The following is a 19,670-nucleotide window of genomic DNA, read 5'->3' as shown; positions in this document are numbered from 1 at the left end:
TTTCCATCACCAGCTCTCTCCTCCTAATGTGCATATATTTTGTTGGTGCCCACCTACATAGGCAAAAATGATCACCTTAACAAAATAAGAGCAATCTGAGCTCATACGGAAAGATTTGCATTCGTTTTTCCTACAGGCTGATCGAGAGTGGAACGGTAGAATAATACCTTGAAGCTTGTTAGATGAATGCTCTGGCAGGCAATTAATTGTGAATTGCAGAGTAGCGATGTAGATGAAACATGGTCATCACTCTGAACACAATGATATGCCTTGGATCAAGCCAAAGCCTGCAATGTTTATTGCTGCCCACATCATTCAAACTCTTCAGAATACGGATCAAGGTTCCAGAGAATCCTGGCTAGAGCCCTGATCACACTTCATCCAATTTACATTTATCTGGTTCACTTAAAGATGGTTTAATAGCACATCAACTTATCTCCAATGAAGAGTGAAATAAGTGGTGTGTTCATGGCTTGCTGCTGAAACAATGAACTTTTCTCTGGACGATACTGAGAAGATTAAACAACTACGGGCAAAGTAGATTGAAAAGTAGAGTGACTATGTTGTGAAAGGGGTCACTGTGAATTTTGTACTACTATTGTAATAAATTAGAAACATATTCTCATACTACAGGTACATATAGATAACATAGGAGACTTGGGGGGGGGGGGGGGAAGAGGCTGTAGGTAAGTCTGGACTAATTACAGTGTACACAGATGCATTTAAGTACTCACTTTTGCTGTATTCCATATGTAAATGAAAAAGGTACAAAATGTAACAAGTGATACAGTGGGAAGTATCCTCTTCATAGTGGTTTGCAGCATATGAATGAACACCTAGACATAGATGCAGAAGCATGCAACTGTAAGTAACCCAAACAGCAGTTTATGTGTAAATTGTCTTTGGGGGTGCAGGGAAGTGAAAAAAAAGAGCATTTCGGAGTTTATGTGAAGAGCAACTGGGTGCTACAAACACTATTCAGCTAAAACTCAACTAAATTCTCAAATTAAAATACATGTAACTATCACAGAGTTTCTAAAATATTCAGAATGGTAGGCAGTATACTAAGCAACCACAAAAGTGTGCGTCAAGATATACTTTGTCAATCAAAGAGTAATAGTCAACCCTCCTCACAGACAAACATGAAAAGCACCCAGAATCTACGTAATTCAACATTTAAAATGTTTATAAGACCATTAATTTTCCTGTCAATATCACAGACTGCAAATTTTGGCTGTCACTATATTTACCAAGGGAAGTATGAGAAAATTCAGAATGGATCATATTCCACAAAGTAAAATGAAATTTTAAGCAAGTGTCCATTTCTGATGAGTAACGTGTATCTGAACATGCACCTGGGATCAAATTATTGTGCAAAATAGGTCAAATGTTCTATAGTGAGTAGCGACTTACTGGTCTCATAACACATTTCTTAACCAACTGAGAAGAACACAGGAGACACCAAAAGTGAATTATATTATTCAACAATACGAAATGCTGGCAGCAGCAGCAGCAGCAGGACTAATGTGCCAGACAAATGACGGAATGCATTTATAATTAATGTTTCTTTTTAGCTGCCGATTTTTCATGTTTTCTATACAGAACATGTATGCTGTATAGCTAAAATTCACCAAATGTAACAACAGTGACCGAGTACAATTACGTACAACACAAATTAAAGTGATTCTCTAACATTATGTGTTACTGAAGGTCACCAACTTACCTGCAGAAGTGAAAATTTGTGTGAATGAATAGCTAACGAGGCAAAGCCTACATTCAGTCTGCAGCTAAAATGATGCGGACCTTGACACATACTTTTGAAAGAACAAATGAAAAACATTTACTTTTAGGAGCATGACAGCTAATTGTAATTGTCAACTTCATTTAAAATTAACAAAAACAGCTTCAATGCATGTACACTGTATGCTCTCGCGAGTAAATCGAGCAACTGAATTACTAGGACTAACTCAAGTTGGTAACACTAACTGCACTGACCAGAAGAGAAAGAAAGTGCAAGGTGGAGCAAAAAGCAGATATCAGCAATATTCAAGTAAACTTCTATTTAGATAAATATTCCAGTAATTATATCATTGAAACAAATTATCCGCAGATAAAGGGATAATTACTCTATCCGAATACGAGTAATAATTTGATATTTATTATTTGTAACTTAAGTAATGAGTAATGTAGAATGCCACCACATTTTATTTGTTTATTTCGCGTACAGACTTCTATATCTAGTAGGTGTTCCCATGGTTCTGGGTAGTTTCTTTTTGCCCAGAAATTTATTAATAGTTTTTCCTCAAATGTGCCTTAACAGTTTAGCAGGTTAGTTAGAGATTACAAAGCTGAATATTTCGAATTCAATCCCCACTAGTCCTTCAATTTTCCATCGCTTATCGCTTGTTTCACTTGCAAAAATGAGAAAAATGCCAAGGAAAGTTGCACAATGTTTCAGAAAACATGTTGAAATGTAGGTCCTCCTCTAACAGGCTGTGTAACTCAATTCAGAAATAGCAGGAAGGCAACAGCACACCCCAAGCCTAGTAAAACACTGTTGTGTGCAAACCACATTTTTGATTCAGCACAGCTTTACTTGATTCTCACAGCATAACAATTGCAATATGGAAGTGCTTCTTAGGTGGATGGTTTTAACAGTTAACATTACTGACACGGTCCATGAACTTGCCAGTACTTCCCCACTTCCCCCTGCTAACATGCGGATGTAATAATGCGGAGAACGCAGCCAACAGAAACAATCTACAACATCTTCTGCCACAGTAACAAGATGGGTAACAACATCAGATGTGTGTGCCTTGTTGATGAACCAATTTATTCTTATTGCTAGTGACTAACATCAAAGGACTTTACAGTCTCCTAAAACATTTATGGAATGCAGCTGGATGTCCAAAGTGATCTGAAAGTGTTTTAGGACTAGGTCTGAATCAGGTTTCCTTTAAAAGGTGAAATCTCTTTTCAATCCAACATGCGTCTATGAAGTTACATAGAACTTTGAGATTTAAAAATTGCAGAAGACGCACTAGGCCTGGGTACACAAAGGGGTTAATAATACTGCACAGCACACTGGCAAATTTTCATCGGGAATGTGTTCAGACGATTGGAAGACTTTTTTGCCTTTCTAAGAAATTGTTGCAGGAATGCCTTACCCACATGAATTATTGTTGTTGTTGTGATCTTCAGTCTTGAGACTGGTTTGATGCAGCTCTCCATGCTACTCTATCCTGTGCAAGCTTTTTCATCTCCCAGTACCTACTGCAGCCTACATCCTTCTGAATCTCCTTAGTGTATTCATCTCTTGGTCTCCCTCTATGATTTTTACCCTCCACCCTGCCCTCCATTACTAAATTGATAATCCCTTGATGCCTCAGAACATGTCCTACCAATCAATCCCTTCTTCTAGTCAAGTTGTGCCACAAACTTCTCCTCTCCCCAATTCCATTCAATACATCCTCATTAGTTATGTGATCTACCTATCTAATCTTCAGCATTCTTCTGTAGCACAACATTTCGGAAGCTTCTATTCTCTTCTTGTCAAAACTATTTATCGTCCATGTTTCACTTCCATACATGGCAACACTCCACACAAATACTTTCAGAAACAACTTCCTTACACTTAAATCAATACTCGATGTTAACAAATTTCTATTCTTCAGAAACGATTTCCTTGCCATTGCCAGTCTACATTTTATATCCTCTCTACTTTGACCATCATCAGTTATTTTGCTCCCCAAATAGTAAAACTCATTTACTACTTTAAGTGTCTAATTTCCTAATCTAACGCCCTCAGCATTAACCGACTTAATTCGTCTACATTCCATTATCCTCGTTTTGCTTTTGTTGATGTTCATCTTATACCCTCCTTTCAAGACACTGTCCATTCCGTTCAACTGCTCTTCCAAGTCCTTTGTTGTCTCTGACAGAATTACAATGTCATCGGCGAATCTCAAAGTTTTTATTTCTTCTCCATGGATTTTAATACCTACTCCGAACTTTTCTTTTGTTTCCTTTACTGCTTGCTCAAGATACAGATTGAACAGCATCGGGGAGAGGCTACAACCCTGTCTCACTCCCTTCCCAACAACTGTTTCCCTTTCATGCCCCTCGACTCTTATAACTGCCATCTGGTTTCTCTATAAATTGTAAATAGCCTTTTGCTCCCTGTATTTTACCCCTGCCACCTTCAGAATTTGAAAGAGAGTATTCCAGTCAACATTGTCAAAAGCTTTCTTTAAGTCCACAAATGCTAGAAACGTAGCTTTGCCTTTCCTTAATCTTTCTTCTAAGGTAAGTCGTAGGGTCAGTATCGCCTCACGTGTTCCAACATTTCTACGGAATCCAAACTGATTTTACCCGAGGTCGGCTTCTACCAGTTTTTCCATTCGTCTGTAAAGAATTCGCGTTAGTATTTTGCAGCTGTGGCTTATTAAACTGATGGTTCGGTAATTTTCACATCTGTCAACACCTGCTTTCTTTGGGATTGGAATAATTATATTCTTCTTGAAGTCTGAGGGTATTTCGCCTCTCTCATACATCTTGCTCACCAGATGGTAGAGGTTTGCTATCCTTTACCAAGGGAGGTTTACAGCAAACTACAGACACATAATAGCCAAAGAAATATCAATGAAAGAAGTTCAAAGATCACCGCCAGGGCAAGAATCAGTCATCAGGAGTCTGAGTATGCAGACCGATGACTCGTTCCCAGACTAGGAGGACGTAACACTGAGACACTGTTCTCTTAAGGAGGGAGCAATGTCACAGAAGAAGCAGGGTAGCTCTGTGGTGTAGTGGTTATGATACAAAACTGTTGCATGGAGGGGGGGGGTCATGAGTTCAAAATTCACCTGGACTGTACAATTTTAATTTCTATATTCCGTTAGAGTACATTCTAGAAGTATCCACAAATGACGTCAAGAATCATTGTACTGGAATGTTCTGTAGCTGTATATACACTGTATGTGTTCTGGCCAGAGGCAGTTCACTCCACGCTCTTGTATGTGCAAGTGCTGAATAAACCTTCGGTAAATGAAGTTAGTGTTCATCATTTATCTAATTATACCTTCTTCTATTTGACAATATTCAGTGCTCTTACTGTTTGTTCAGCTGTTCATGTCTAACATTAAAAATTCTTTTACTCCACATCTAGTACTTCCACACAACTGAAGTCCATTCTGGATGCACTTTGACAGTGAGATTTTTGGATGTTCTGACATGATGTACATTACCCCACAAAATGCATCACTTATTTATTTATATTTCAAGTAAACTTGAAGGAAGCAGTAATGAAGCCACTTCTCATTTTTATCCTCAGGTTCCTTGTAAACCAATCCACTTATTGTTCAATACCATATGTTGGCATTACTTGGAAGCAGAAAAAAAACCTTCAGAGTTCTACTGACAAGCTGTGATCAGAATTAGGTGAGACAGGACTGGAGAGAAATCGAACACTGTGTATCACCAGTTGCCTGTTTTGATGATAACCAACAGTAAAAAATGAATTATCTGGGATTTTGACAGCAGCACAGTATTAATAAAGAAGGTACACATTTACCTGAATTTGGGTGTCAACATGTTCATGAAGTACAACAGCGAATTTACTTGTTCATTTCTCAAATTCTACATGTACTTTTACATCTAAACTCTGCAAATCAACACAAGGTGTGGGGCAGAAGGTATTTTTATTTTATCTTACACGACAGTTTTCTCCTATTTCATTCATGAATACAGTGTTGGAAGAACAACTGCTTATATGTCACTATAAGATCTCTTATTTTCCTAATTTTATCCCTGCGATATTCACAGGATTGATACTTAAGTGGCTGGATATGTGCCAACTTTCTTCTCTTGTTGCCAGTTCAAGTTTCTCAGCATATCCATTACAGTTTGTCCCCAGTCAAACAAACCTGTGACCGTTTATGCTGCCCTTCTTTTTATAAGGGGCATTCAAAAATAAACGAGCCAGATGCATAATTACAGAAACCAGTACCTGTATGTTAGAAGTATTGACCCTTGCTGTTGAGACACGTGTCCCACTGTGACAAGGTGGTGAACGGCTCTCATAAAATTCCCGGGGCTGTGGTGTTAACCAATTCCACGCGTACAGTTGGATGTCGCTGTCCCACACAAGTGCAGGAAAGGCTATACTGACAATTCTTCTTTGGCCAAGATGGCTCCCTTCTGATTCACTTCCTGCAGCAGGGGACAATAGTGAATGACCAGCATTACTTGCAAACCTTGACCACCCTTCGCCAAGCGATCAAATCAAAACGACCAGGCAATCTCACCCATGGGGTCATTATGCTCCACGACTATGTAAAGCTTCATACGGCCAACACAGTCGTGGCACTCCGGCCAACAGTCACGACACTCCTGGATAAATTCAAATGGGAGGTTCTCTGCCACCCTGCATAAAGCCCGGACCTCTCTCCAAGTGATTATGCCATGTTTTGGCCCCCTTAAAAAGGCTCTGAGGGGCAAACGATTCACCTCGGACAACGTCCAGCTGTATGTGCGAACTGGTTAAGGTAGCAGCCCTGGGAATTTTATGAGACAGCCATTCACCACCTTGTTTCACAATGGGACAGGAGTCTCAACAACCACGGTCAATACTCCTAACATACAGGTACTGGTTTCTGCAATTAAGGCTCTGGCTCATTTCTTTTTGAATGCCCCTTATACAAGCTGGATGTCCCCTGTCAGTCTAACCTAATACGAGTATCCTACCAAAGAATGTGAGTCTTCTATTTGCCTTTCCCACAATTGCTCCAAAGCGATTGTTCCACTTTGTCTTTAGTTACCCCCAAGTATTGGTATGACAAGACTGAATCCAGTTGCAATCCATTTATCTTGTTATCAGAAGCTACTACACTTTTACGTCTTGTGAAGTTCACAGCTTTACATTCACCCATTTTTAGAGTTAGTTGCCAGTCACTGCATACATTTTGTCCAGATGAAGTTGTTGTTAATATTGCCCACATGGTCAATAACCCTCTAGCTGTGGGTGGTGCACACGTGCACGTCTCATTCTTTCCATACAAATCTGTGAGCCAATCTTGTAACACGACAGATGTAATTCCTGATCCATACGTACATTGGAAGACACTATTTTACAGTAGTATCTTTCTGTTGTTCTGGAACACTGGGAGTCACATTTTATGCATTCTCAAGTCCCACAGCTGAAGGAAACATATGTTATGATCTGTTTGATTGAACTGTAGAATATACACGAGGTACCACACAGTCTTAAGCAACATACTCTTGCTAACGATTTGTAGTAATATTATGAAATTTATGTCCAAGCAACAATAGAAGTCTATATACATAATTTTTCACTTTAGTACCATCAGTCATCTCATTAGAAAAAGCATATTTACACTGTAAATCACATCATAATATATTGTACTACTTCAATTGCTGCTGTACAACTAATGTCACTTTGTCATCAACTAGAGGTGAGTTGAAAATGGACATGACTGCCTGAAACTGCTAATGATAATTAAATAAATTAATTGCACAATATCAACAGTGGAAAAGATTGTAACAGTTTAATTCAATTGTGCCTGAGCAGTGTTGACAATGAGCCTAAATTCTCAATGTGTTGAAATGATCATCATATTCTTGTGCTGAGACTGATAACACTGAATACAGCAAAACAAGTGATTTCATGAGTTTGGAAAGTGACAAGAGCAGTCCTGAGGAAGCCTTCAGCAAGAGCTATGAACAATTGGATGACAAAAATGGACTTTTAAGTTGTCACGTTTGGAATGAAATTGGTCTAAGTAATTTTCCTCCTCCTCCTCCTCCTCCTCCTCCTCCTCCTCCTCCAGCTTTTCTTTTACTTCAACCCCACGAGTAAAATCGAAAACCAATTTAGATCCATATGCTGCATCATTTTGAGAATTTTTAAATGTTTTTTGATATTATGACTTGTACTCTGGTAACAAACCAGTAAGCATGCATACCAGATTCTTCATGCAAGATTTCTGTTGTTTGTACAGATCTCGTACATACATCAAAAATGGTTGCCTGCTTAATCTTTCACTATATTTTGTGGCAGATGTTAATTACCCAAACCTGTGACAAATCAAACAGCCATTCTTTCAATATTCTTTACTTCCTTGTTAGGGCCCAGACAGAATAACAATACACAGTATTAGTCAAGGAATGGTTTAGTACATGGGTTCCTTTGGGGACGAGTTAAAACTTCATCAAGATTATTCTGATAAATGTTAGTTTGGCATCTACCTTTCACACCCAAAGAAATCATTCCACTTTTAACTGCTCCAAGCAGGTTTTCCTTATAAGCCTTAAGACTGACAGCCAATACCAATGACCAATGTAGCCAAAAAAATATTAGTTTTATAACTCCCAACAAATGGCTGAAAGCAAGGGGAAACTACAGCCATAATTTTTTCCAAGGGCATGCAGCTTTACTGTATGGTATAAGTAGCATGGAGAGCTGCATCAAACCAGTCTCTGGACTGAAGGCCACAACAACAACAACAACAACAACAACAACCACCCAATAAGCAACTGTGTTATCTGAAAGCAACCTCAGAGCTAAAAATGTCACCTGCCCAATCATTTGTACATATCTTGAACAGTAACAGAGCTGTCACATATTGTACATTACTTCTATATCTGACAATCTCCACTAACAAATACATATGGAATTTGCTGTGTCAGTAAGTAATCTATTTATCCCATGACCCATCCCAATATTTTGTCATTAATAATTTTGTGTACCAACAGATGTAGAACTGCACTAAAGGATTTCCGTAAGTCAAGATACTGGACTAAGTCGGGATCACCTGCCTTTGAATGTCATGGTCTTGGTGTCATGACGTATTCACAGTTAAATGTGCCCGATGACAGAGATGATTTAAAGCATTCAGTGTGAAACTGTCACAAACAGATGGTAGAAAGGCATTTGGGAGGTGGGGGGTATTTGCAAGGCAGATAGTGCAGAAGAAAGCAGTCCTCTTCCTGCTCAAATCTGGTGCGTCAAAACTGGTATGGGAGCCCATTAATATCCAATGGACACTCCAGAGGGCCATTGTGACAGTACATTTGATGTGCCACATGCCTACCCAGTGTAACTGCCTGTTGTGAGAAGTGAGAATTTTCATTTCATTAAAGAGTTGGTATTGCTGCATTATGAGTCTACAATGCCCTCTCCACATTCTGTCATTGTGTTGTCTAGTCATATGATGCTCAGCATTCTCTCATACAATCACAGCAAACCCAAGTGATAACTCAACTGGTTTCACTTTTTAGGTGCTAAAAACCATGTTTTATTACTTTTAATCATCTACTCAAGTTATAGAAGAGCAGAACAATCCAAGATAATGGAGAACTTGCCACAATAACAATGTGATTATTGTACATCATAAGAGTAAACTGCAAAATGAGCCACACAGTTAGGTCAACAAATTAATCATTAGTTTCATGAAATTACCTGGCAATCAGCACTGCAGTAACATGTAATGTAACACCCAGTACATAAAATTTGTGCTGTGTTGTCACAGAAGGCACAATGAACATCACCATCAATGTGAATCTCCTGTAACAAAGAAAAAATATTAACTCTATCAAGATTTTTTTTAAAAAAAAAAGAAAGAAAGAAAGAAAGAAATAACAATTTGTTCAAGAGATCACTTTTAGCATGTGATACTTTTAGCTCAATTAATATATGCATTGAACTTCTCTAACTGAAGAAAATTGGCACACTACATGAATAATAAGTGCTGGCAACCCTGAGACAGGAAGTGGGTGTGAATGAATTTACCTACACAAGTGTTTGCCTGCTTTGGGACTAGGAGAAATTTTGACTGCAAAAAAAGCAGACTGAATTGAACACAATGCTAAAGGCTTACAAATGCTGACAAGTAAATGTTAAAAAAAAAATTCAACCAAGAGACTGACTAATGACAACACTAACTGGAAACTTTAGGGTCCAGCTGGCACATGATCAGCATGTCATGTGGTCAAGTAGATCCCAAGCTCTGAAATCAGGACCGACAAATCTGGGCTGTGACTTAAGTGACCATAACCCTGCTGAGGTTTGGCAATGATCACACATCTATTGCTACAGAGAAGTGAGCTTTTGGACAACAATGCATTTGCCGAAAATAGACAAAAAAACCACACACACACACACACACACACACACACACACACGCATACGCACACAACCAAAGTCTCTGGCAGCTGAAGCCAGACCAGTGTGCATATGTTGTCTATTTACAACAAAGGCCTTGTTGGCCGAAAGCTCACTTTCCAACACACTTTTTGCTGTGCCTATTTGCAGCTTAACATCTCTGATACATGATGAGTAGCAACCATCCTTTTCATAATATTGTTCCATTCCACCCTGGATTTTCCATTGTTTAAATACTTACGTCAGGTATACATCATATCGCTTCTGTACTTCAAGAGATGAATCAGAAACACAAATCAAAATAACAACATTTTGAAAGTAATGCCAGATGAGGTATATAAACACATTCAAGGTATGTAGATGTGGAAGGCACCTGGAGATGGTGTGTGTAATTAACAATGCTGAAAGTTGGGGACAAAGTAATACAAAAGGAACTTGCAAAATTATTCACAAAATGAATGCAGAGAAAAATAAATCACCAAATTTGAACAATTTCTGCAAATATTCTACTTCACAAGAAGCGTCATGCAAGATATAAAGAAATCTATACCTACTTGTTTCATCTCCATAATCTATTCACTAAAACCAACTGCAGTGAGGTACATTCAGTATTATTTCAACAGTCACAAGCCAACTATAGAAGCAGATACAACACAGTAAGCCATTTGCAAATAATAGAGTGTTGAGTACAAATTACCACTTTGTCTGGGATTCATGGTTTTTCAGAAAGGTTTTGACTACTTCAACAAAATTTGTACATGGCACATTCATAAAGGAAGTTTCCCACTTGTCCCACAGCTAGCAAATCATATATTGCACAAAGCAATTGCATGCATGCGACAAGGAGAGTAATTCATCATTAAGGAAAAAAGTATCCATAGCACAAAAGTGTAGAATCAGAATAATAGCTAGAGCCCAGCCAAGATCATCTCGCAGACATTTATTTAATGAACTAGGGATATTACAGTTGCTTCACAATATAATCCAAAGCAATAGCAATGTGCATAGCTTCAACACTAAGAGAGAAAGGCTGATCTTCACTACTTTGGGTTAAATCTAACTTGGGCACAGAATGGGTTACTTACGCTGCTACAAAAATCATTGGCCATTACCAAGTAGCATCAAAAGTCCGACAGGTAGATAACCAACATTTAAAAACAAACTGAAAGAATTTCTGAATGACAACTCCTTCTACTAAAGAGAGAATTTTTTAGATATAAATTAGTAATCTCAGAACTTTTTATATAAAAAAAAGCAGCAATGAATTATTGCATGTAAAGAAACCTTTTGTTAAACTGACACATACCCTGTCATTACAAAGTGTCATATTTATGAGCTATGGAACAAGTATTAATCTAATCTGACATGGCACAATGCATAAGATTACGAAACTTTCCAAGGTCTCACAGTAGCTTCACAGAAGCGACTGAAAACAGAAGCTCCTATTCCAGCTCCCATCATGTGTGTAAAGTTTTTGAACAGAGAACTCAAACTGAAATTCACTGTCAGCTGTGACAGGTCTATGGACCAAACATCATAAGCAAGCAGATGGTGTATTTCTGGTGCAGAGACTTCGCAGGAGGTCACCAAATTATTCATGATGATGAGCGCATTGGGAGGCCATCCACAATTACAGTGGAGCTGGTATGGTAATGCAGCATGGAGAATCATCACTTTACAATCATCAAACTTAGCAGCTGGTTCCCACAGATATGCCATTCCTTGTTGCATAAAACTGATACAGAGCACCTAAAACTTGTGGGCCAGGCAGGTGCCAAAGCAACTGACTTCAAAACACAAAGCACATGAGGTCACCTTTGACTTTTCTGCAGCAGTATCATAATTGCAATGAGATTCTGAATCAGACCGTCCCACGTGATGAGACGTGGTTTGCATACAAACACCAAAAACCAAGCAGCAGTCAGTGAATTGGCAACTCTGTGATTTTGCCTGCAGCACTAAATCCAAGCAGACTGTCTCAGAGCAGAAATGCTGTGTCCAGTGCTCAGGGACACAGGAAGAGTTCTCCCTACCAAATTCTTGACCTGGCCAGAGGCGAGACAGTGAGCATTAAGCATTACTGTGAAACACTGCGGAAACTGCGATGGGCCGTTCAGAACAAGTTATGTGCAATGTTTTTGTTCGGCTGCACAATAAAGCTCTGCCACACATGGATATATGGACAACTGAGGTCCTGCAAACATTTGGCTCAGAAGTGGTTTGATCATCCACTCTACAGTCCAGACCTCACTCCCAGTAATTTACGTCTCTTCGAGAACCTCAAGAAATTCCAGTCTGGCCAGAGTTAGCATTATCAGACTAACTGAGAGACAGAGGTGGTTGTAACACAATGGTTACAATATCAAGCACCAGACATCTATGACACAGGGATATAGAAGCTGATCCCATAGTATGACAAGTGTCTGGATTCCAGTGGTGAATACATTGATAAATAGCTCCACACTTCCTGTATCTGTTCCAGCACATCTTTCATTTAATCTTCAACTTTAGGGATGCACCTCGTACTAGCAAGCCTTAAACAAGGCATTGATTTAACCTATGTTCTAGTTGTGTCACATAAGAAGTAGAGTGGTGGAGCAAGGCAGAGTGGCAAGGTATAGTGTACTATGTGACACACCAGTCAGTAGAGTCATTCTGCTGCATACACTTCAGGGTGTGTAAGTGAATGATAGTTTTCTGAGCCTATAAATTGTTCTATCGAGAATCAGAAACAAACAGTGGCCCAATGTCCACTTATCCTAGCACTGCTAGATGCCAGGGTAGATCCTAGCTGGAGCATGTGATGTGGAGCAGAGACAGAAAGCATACTGCACCACTGTGAAGTATTCACCACCTCTCGCTGTGCAGATTGCATCAAACAGCTGTGCTCTTATTTCATGCAACTACAGTATATTGATAAATATACACGTCAACATTACACCTTCCATCAGCGTTCATCAGGGAAGTCTGGAATTCAGAACTGAATGAGTCACACAGCAAAATTTCATTTAATAAACTCTAATCTCAGCAGCCATAGAGTATGTTTCGAAAATTAAGTAGGAACATGTGTTGATAGACATATCTGAACCATCTATACTTTGCTGACAACACTGTAGTGCTGGCTTCTAGTGGCAGATAAACTTCAAGAAAGAATCTCGCTACATTTACATCTGTACTCTGCAAGTCTTTGAAGTGCATGGCAAGGGTATGTCCCACTGTATCACCTATTAGGATCTTTTCCCATTGCACTGATATATGCAGCACAGGAAGAATGGTTGCTCAAATGTTCATGTGTGTGCTCCATTTAGTCTAATTTTGTCTTAGCTGTCCACCTGTGACCAGTCAATCCCTAAGGGACCAGTATGTATACCTATGTCTCAAATTTGTACTTTTTGCATATGTTTCAATTTGGCGGTGTAACAGTTTAACAAATGAAAAAAAATGGAGCTTGAGGTGCTAGGTGTTGCGTGCAGTGCAGTAATCACTGACGGTCATGGTGTCTGAGCTCCCATGTTGCCGGCTTTGTCTGTATGAACATAAATAATATCCGTTGTTTATTGTTTCTACCATGTGCTTGCACTGTACTGTGCTTTGTTTCATTGTGGTTTAGAAAATTCCGATTCTTGTAAATGCCAGTGAAAAGACTTCGTTCGCCTAGTGACAATCCTTTCCATTGAGCTGTGCCACTGAATTGCCAGACACTGGAGTTATTTTGGAGAATTATTGAGTTTTATGAGCAGGAGAAAGAACATAAGTATACATGGACATGTGACATAGCGAGTCATGTATCAGCTAGTAATTCCTCAGTGACAGAGATCAGGGCAAAAAACTGGCTGTAAATATTGGTGGGTACAGAACTATTTACATCCAACAATGTGGTCAACACATACACACATTTGGTTTCATAGGTTTTACTTCCATAAATGGCACTTTGAAAAACTTATTCAAGCTGCACAGACAATTGAGGCATCATCAGTGACCACAAATAACTAATGATTAGTCTTGGTGATGACAAGGAAGACAGTTTTGGTGGTTATTCCACCAAGTGACAGTAGGGAGCTGGTTGGAACTGCCCCATTGTCGCCGTAAATTGATGAGTGAAAGCTACTAATATCAGTTATTTACTGTATCATTGTTGTTATAAAACACAGAGTAAGAAGAAGTTACAATCTCATTATTATTTATTTTGTTAACTATGCTCTGTATTGTTTTGAAGATATCATCCATCATCAAATGTTTGTTTTCTGTATTTCTTTGCTTTGTTATGAAAAGCATACGCTCTTTTATACCTATAATTACATTTTCATGCTGTTTGTTCGCTGTCACTTTGATAGCAACTCAAAAACTATTTCTTTTATTCACTGATATTGTTCAAGAGCTTACATTTACAAAGTGGGACAGAAAACCGTATCATCTACTATGTGTATAGGGGTTGCTGTTGCAATATCGCTATTGCAACATTGAATCCCTATTGCAGTATAGCCAACCTAACTTGACCTAACACATACTAGTAAGTGTAATGTTTTGCAATCACAAGTGTAGGAAGTTAGTGTACATTCCTTGAATCATTACCTTCAAGGGTTAGTTAACAGTTTTATCTTCCACGCATCTGCTAGGTCAGTTCTTTCAGCACCTTTGTAACACTCCCCTATGAGTCAAGCAAACCTGTAACCATGAATCAAATGAACAGGTAATCATTTTTGCTGCCCTTTTTTGTACCCACTCACTATCTCCTATTAGTCCTATGTGCTATGGGTCCCACACACTTAAACAATGTTCTAGGATAAGTCCCACTATGTCCTTTGTAAACTGATTTCATTTCTGAAGTATTCTACCAATGAACCAGTCAGCCACCTGCTTTACCTATGACTGAGGCTATGTGACAATTCCTTTTGATAACTATAGTGTTACACCCCAATATTTGTAAACATTGACTGATTCCAGTTGTGGCTCATGTACTGGGACATTGTGATTTTTCCTTATGTAACGTGCACTATTTTACATTTATGAACATTTCAAACAACGTGCCAAGGTCATAGCTAGTAGTTTGTCGGGGGGGGGGGGGGGGGGGGGGGGGGGGGGGGCAGTGGAAATGCCTTGACGTCCAACGTGTCAAAGAGGATTCTGAAAGGGCTCATGTGTTTCATTTACTGGGAAACCACTTTTTTTAAAAAATTTTATATCCATAATTTGCTATCAGGAGGCCTTCACACAAATAGTATTTGGTCTGCAAAATTATCACTTTGCCGTCTGGTGACACCACAGAGGTGTCATGCACGAAATAGTGGTCAATGGCCAGCGACACCACAGCGATGTCGTGAGCACAGTATTGCACAGTGGCCGGTGACAGCACTTCAGTATCTTTTTCATTCTGTTGGTGTTTTGTTTAGGTAACAATAAGTTACACACGTCAACAAGTTTTTTGTTTTTATAAGTACTTGCGCACTTTCATCATGGTGGACAAAAGATATGATACAATTATTTACGATCAAAGCGTGAACGTTTTGTCTGACATTCCAGACAACTTGGACGATTGGGAAGAAGACATTGGATATAAAAAAAGTGAAAGTGAAGCAGAATCATCGGAAGATAGTGAAATGCGTCTTGGCGAATGCTACAGTTGCCAACTGATTCTGATGAATCAGACAAAGAAGACAGACTATGATTTACTGAGGACCAATAACAAATTTGAAGGATCTCCGGGTCCACACATATTTCCCAAAGATACACAGAGCACCGTGGATATCTTAGAATTATATATTGGGAACGATCTAATTGAATATATTAGCAACGAAACCAACAAGTATTACAGTCAAAATTGCAATACAAGGAAACTGCATAAAAGAAAAAAGCCAAATTTGTCGATGTTATGGGACCCGAACTTAGAAAATGGTTTGGGCTTGCTATCCATACGCGAATTGATAATATAAAGCAAGGATCGATGATTGCTGGTCAATGAATCCGTTGATAAGACACACCGATATTTCGCAAAACGATATCCCGCAACTGGTTCAGACAAATATCATTTTTACATTTTTCCGACAACAACAATAAACCCAATACTGCCGACTGGCTTTTCAAAGTGCAATTCTTAATTGATTATTTTTCCAAAAAGTTTAAAGAAAAATTTAATCCTCAACTTATGAAGGAACGATACCGTGGCATGGACAGTTAAATTTTAAGTTTACAATCCGTCGAAAATTACGAATTATGGCATATTCATTCAGATGCTGTGTGATTCAAGTACGGTACACATTTCCTCCTTCAAGATATATTTCGGCGCTGGACAACCTTTAGCAAAAGCAGTGATGGAACTATTGACACCTTCTTACGGTAAGCGGCATCCCCTCTACATGGATAATTATTATAACTGTGTAGAACTTGCAGAGAAGTTACTTGAAAAGAAAATTTAAGTTTGTGGGATGACACAGCAAAATAAAGGATTTCCGGAAAAATTAAAGCATGCAAAAGTCAATGTGTTTGAAGCTTGTCATCAATGGAAAGGTAAGAAATGGCCGGCGACAAGCCAAGTAATCCGAATTAGCGCTGCCAGCGTCAAGTGAATAAATTTGTACGAGACGTGCGGACAGCGAAGTGTTAAGCAAGAAAAATTTTTCTTGAAAAAGTGTAAGTTATATTGTCAACAATATGCAGGACATACCCAAATGCATAATTAAATATTTCTTTAGTTGGCAGTATGGTAACTGCATCTTTTAGAAACCAAGATCAAATGTCAAATACCCCTTCTGCTCTCCAACCCCCCCCCCCCCCCCCAAAAAAAATGTTCCTATCGGAACTGGTTTTCATAACCAAGTACTTTCCTGGTGACCAGACTTGGTGATGTTTTGCTATTTGGGGTGCTAATGAAAGAATTTTGAGCTAATTTTTTAAAGGAATACAGCCATCGATGTTTGGGCAATATTTTCATTGATCGACATGATTTTTGGGCAATGCAGGCAAATCCTAGTGTAATTTTCTGCATTGGTTTTAATGTAATGTCACTTGTAATAATGTTTACTGCTCCGCTGCCTTGTAATTACTTAAATATTGCAACCCCAACGATGTACCAGTTTCCACGTAACAACTCCACTGCTAACATTCAACAGCTGCACATAGGTAATTACGGTAGGCTGTTACATCAGTGTGTAGATAATTTTAGCTTATTAAGAAACTAGCTGAAGAATCAGAATCAGGTGCACTCAGTCTCGTCAACGGATGGGCTGCTTGAATGAGTAGAAGCAGCTTCAGGTCACAGTAACTGACAACAGCCAGGAGAACAGTGTGCTGACCCCACACCTTTCCATATCCACAACTGATGATGCCAGAAGGCTGGGGATGACACCGTAATCGTTCAGTCCATTGGTCCCATCTGTGACCTTTCCTGATGGAGTTCAGGAATTTTATTCGTCACAAGTGAGCAACTCAAACCTCACACATTGTGCCTAGCTGAGAAGAAAATGACACTCAGACCAAGACCCGAATCTACATGTTACCACATAGAAGTAGGATGCTACTGAAGTCCGTGTCATGTAAGGAGGTGGCCCATTCTGTGCATCCCCTGCACAAGCCACTGGCAGCTAATAATGTTCACTCTCTTTTCGAGCGGCTAGCAGCGAGTTAAAGCTAGATAACAAGAATCTTACTCCTGCATGCTGCTCTGTTGCCATATTTCGTAACAACCAAATTATTCGCTTAACTGTCAGTGTTGTTGTTCCCCTCCCCCCCTCTCTTGTAGCAGTATAGCTGTGAATCTGTATTTTTAAATGTTTGAGTGCGATTAGAAAAACGCCAGGTGATGGCAATAAATGAGAAGTGCGTCACAGGCAGGTGAGGGGGATTATTTATCCTATTTATAACTTTTTCAAAAGTGAATCTGAAAGCAATCTCCTACTGTTGACATTAGAAGACACAAGAATGGACTCCAGAACAATGTCGTGTATGCAAGAGAATTGTAAACGAAAGCGCCAGAGATGAAGGAATAGTAAAAAGTTGGCTTCCCGTCCCCTGGAAAGCATCGAAATCCCAAGAAACCTGTAACACAAAAGGATGGTTTTAAGAATGATGTTTTAAAGTGCTCCATGTGAATGATGAATGCCTGACATTGCAAAAATGTGTCACACTTACGAGGAGAAAATTGGCTTCAACGGTAAGTGCTTCGCCAATGTAAAGAATTTTAAAAGACGTTGGTTCCAGATATGTTAAGAAGAGAGAGTGCATTTCAAAGAAGTAACACATGTATAGCATGAACTACAACCCATATAAAGATTCACGATATGTTCAAAGAAGTGACACAGGTGCAGCACAAACTACAACCCGCATCAAGACTCACGACACAAGAGGAGGAGGTAGTTCAACCTTGATGAAACATGGGTCAATCAGGATCATTCCAGGAAGATCTGCTGGAAAATGAGTGACTGTACTGGTGGTTTTAAAGTTATCATAGGAACAGGTTCTCGGATAATTATTCTGCATGCTAGCTGCTGTTCTGGTTTTGTTTCTGAGAGTAAACTGGTGTGTAAGAAAAACAGCAGTAAAACAGCAGTGACTACCTTTCAGAAATGAATGCTGTCAGTTTGGTGACATGATTCGCAATTCTTGTCATATATTGCTTCGAAGTCAGTCACTGCCAGTTATAATTCAACTGTTACAGAGAAAACACCAAGTACCAACACCAGAAAAGCGGATGTTTTTCCCTGGCTTAGAAATAAATATATTAACAAAGAGATAGAGGGGCTGGCCAGTACTTACCTCAGCTCAGTACAGCCGATAGATCCGAAAATTTAAGTTCCTAGCTTTCGGAACAAATGTTCCTTCATCGGGGAGGAGAGAGGGGAAAGAAAGGGAAGAAGGGAAAGGAGATTCAGTTACTCAGTTTTCTGTTTTATGTGTATCTATCGGCTGTACTGAGCTGAGGTAAGTACTGGCCAGCCCCTCTATCTCTTTGTTAGTATTTGTTTCACATCTTTATATGAGAAGCTACCCATCAGAACCCCTCGGAGAGCATTAAAGATAAACACCGGTCCTAACTGCCCAATTGTAAAGTGACCTGTTTCCAAATTACATACAAAAATAACCACTACTTCAGTATACATATAATTCGAAAATGATGCTTTGCTGATTAACATTGTTCCTATGTGAAAAACAAAACATAAATGTGAAATTAATACTGTAACTAATTGAAAGAAATGTAGCACATGGTCAGGATGTACCAGTAAACCTATCATTATAAAATTACTACAGCAAATTAAATAGAACATATAAATAAAGCATGTTAATTGAATCTCCGATATATGTTAGCACTAAAATTCAGGCACTAGTTGATTTGTTATAAACAAATTTAGAAATGTAATTGTTACCTGTAACATAATTAGTCAGAAAATGTTATATTAAGTCTTAACTAAGATGAAAATAGGTCACCTTGTTCAGCACTGAGATTGTAAATTTTTAGCAATGTGTAGCTCATATTCGGTGTAACTTTTAATTGTGATTTTAC

At 38.9% G+C, this 19,670-nt stretch overlaps 1 protein-coding gene across 3 annotated transcripts in view; it reads right to left on the bottom strand.

Annotated features, from left to right (window-relative positions):
- Positions 1-19,670, bottom strand: part of LOC124781499 — a 59,325-nt gene that overhangs the window by 4,696 nt on the left and 34,959 nt on the right. For all 3 annotated transcript variants that reach the window (XR_007015953.1, XR_007015954.1, XM_047253866.1), the window contains one exon: positions 9,476-9,580. Coding sequence is in view for 1 of the 3 variants with exons in the window: in XM_047253866.1 (XP_047109822.1) it covers positions 9,476-9,580 (105 nt within the window). In the remaining 2 variants the exon portion in view is untranslated. The remainder of the gene's footprint in view (positions 1-9,475; positions 9,581-19,670) is intronic.

The sequence above is a fragment of the Schistocerca piceifrons genome, chromosome 1, assembly GCF_021461385.2.
Source record: "Schistocerca piceifrons isolate TAMUIC-IGC-003096 chromosome 1, iqSchPice1.1, whole genome shotgun sequence".
Classification (NCBI taxonomy): domain Eukaryota; kingdom Metazoa; phylum Arthropoda; class Insecta; order Orthoptera; family Acrididae; genus Schistocerca; species Schistocerca piceifrons.
The sequence above is the reverse complement of the archived record's forward strand: the minus strand, read 5'-3'. Positions and strand labels throughout refer to the sequence as shown.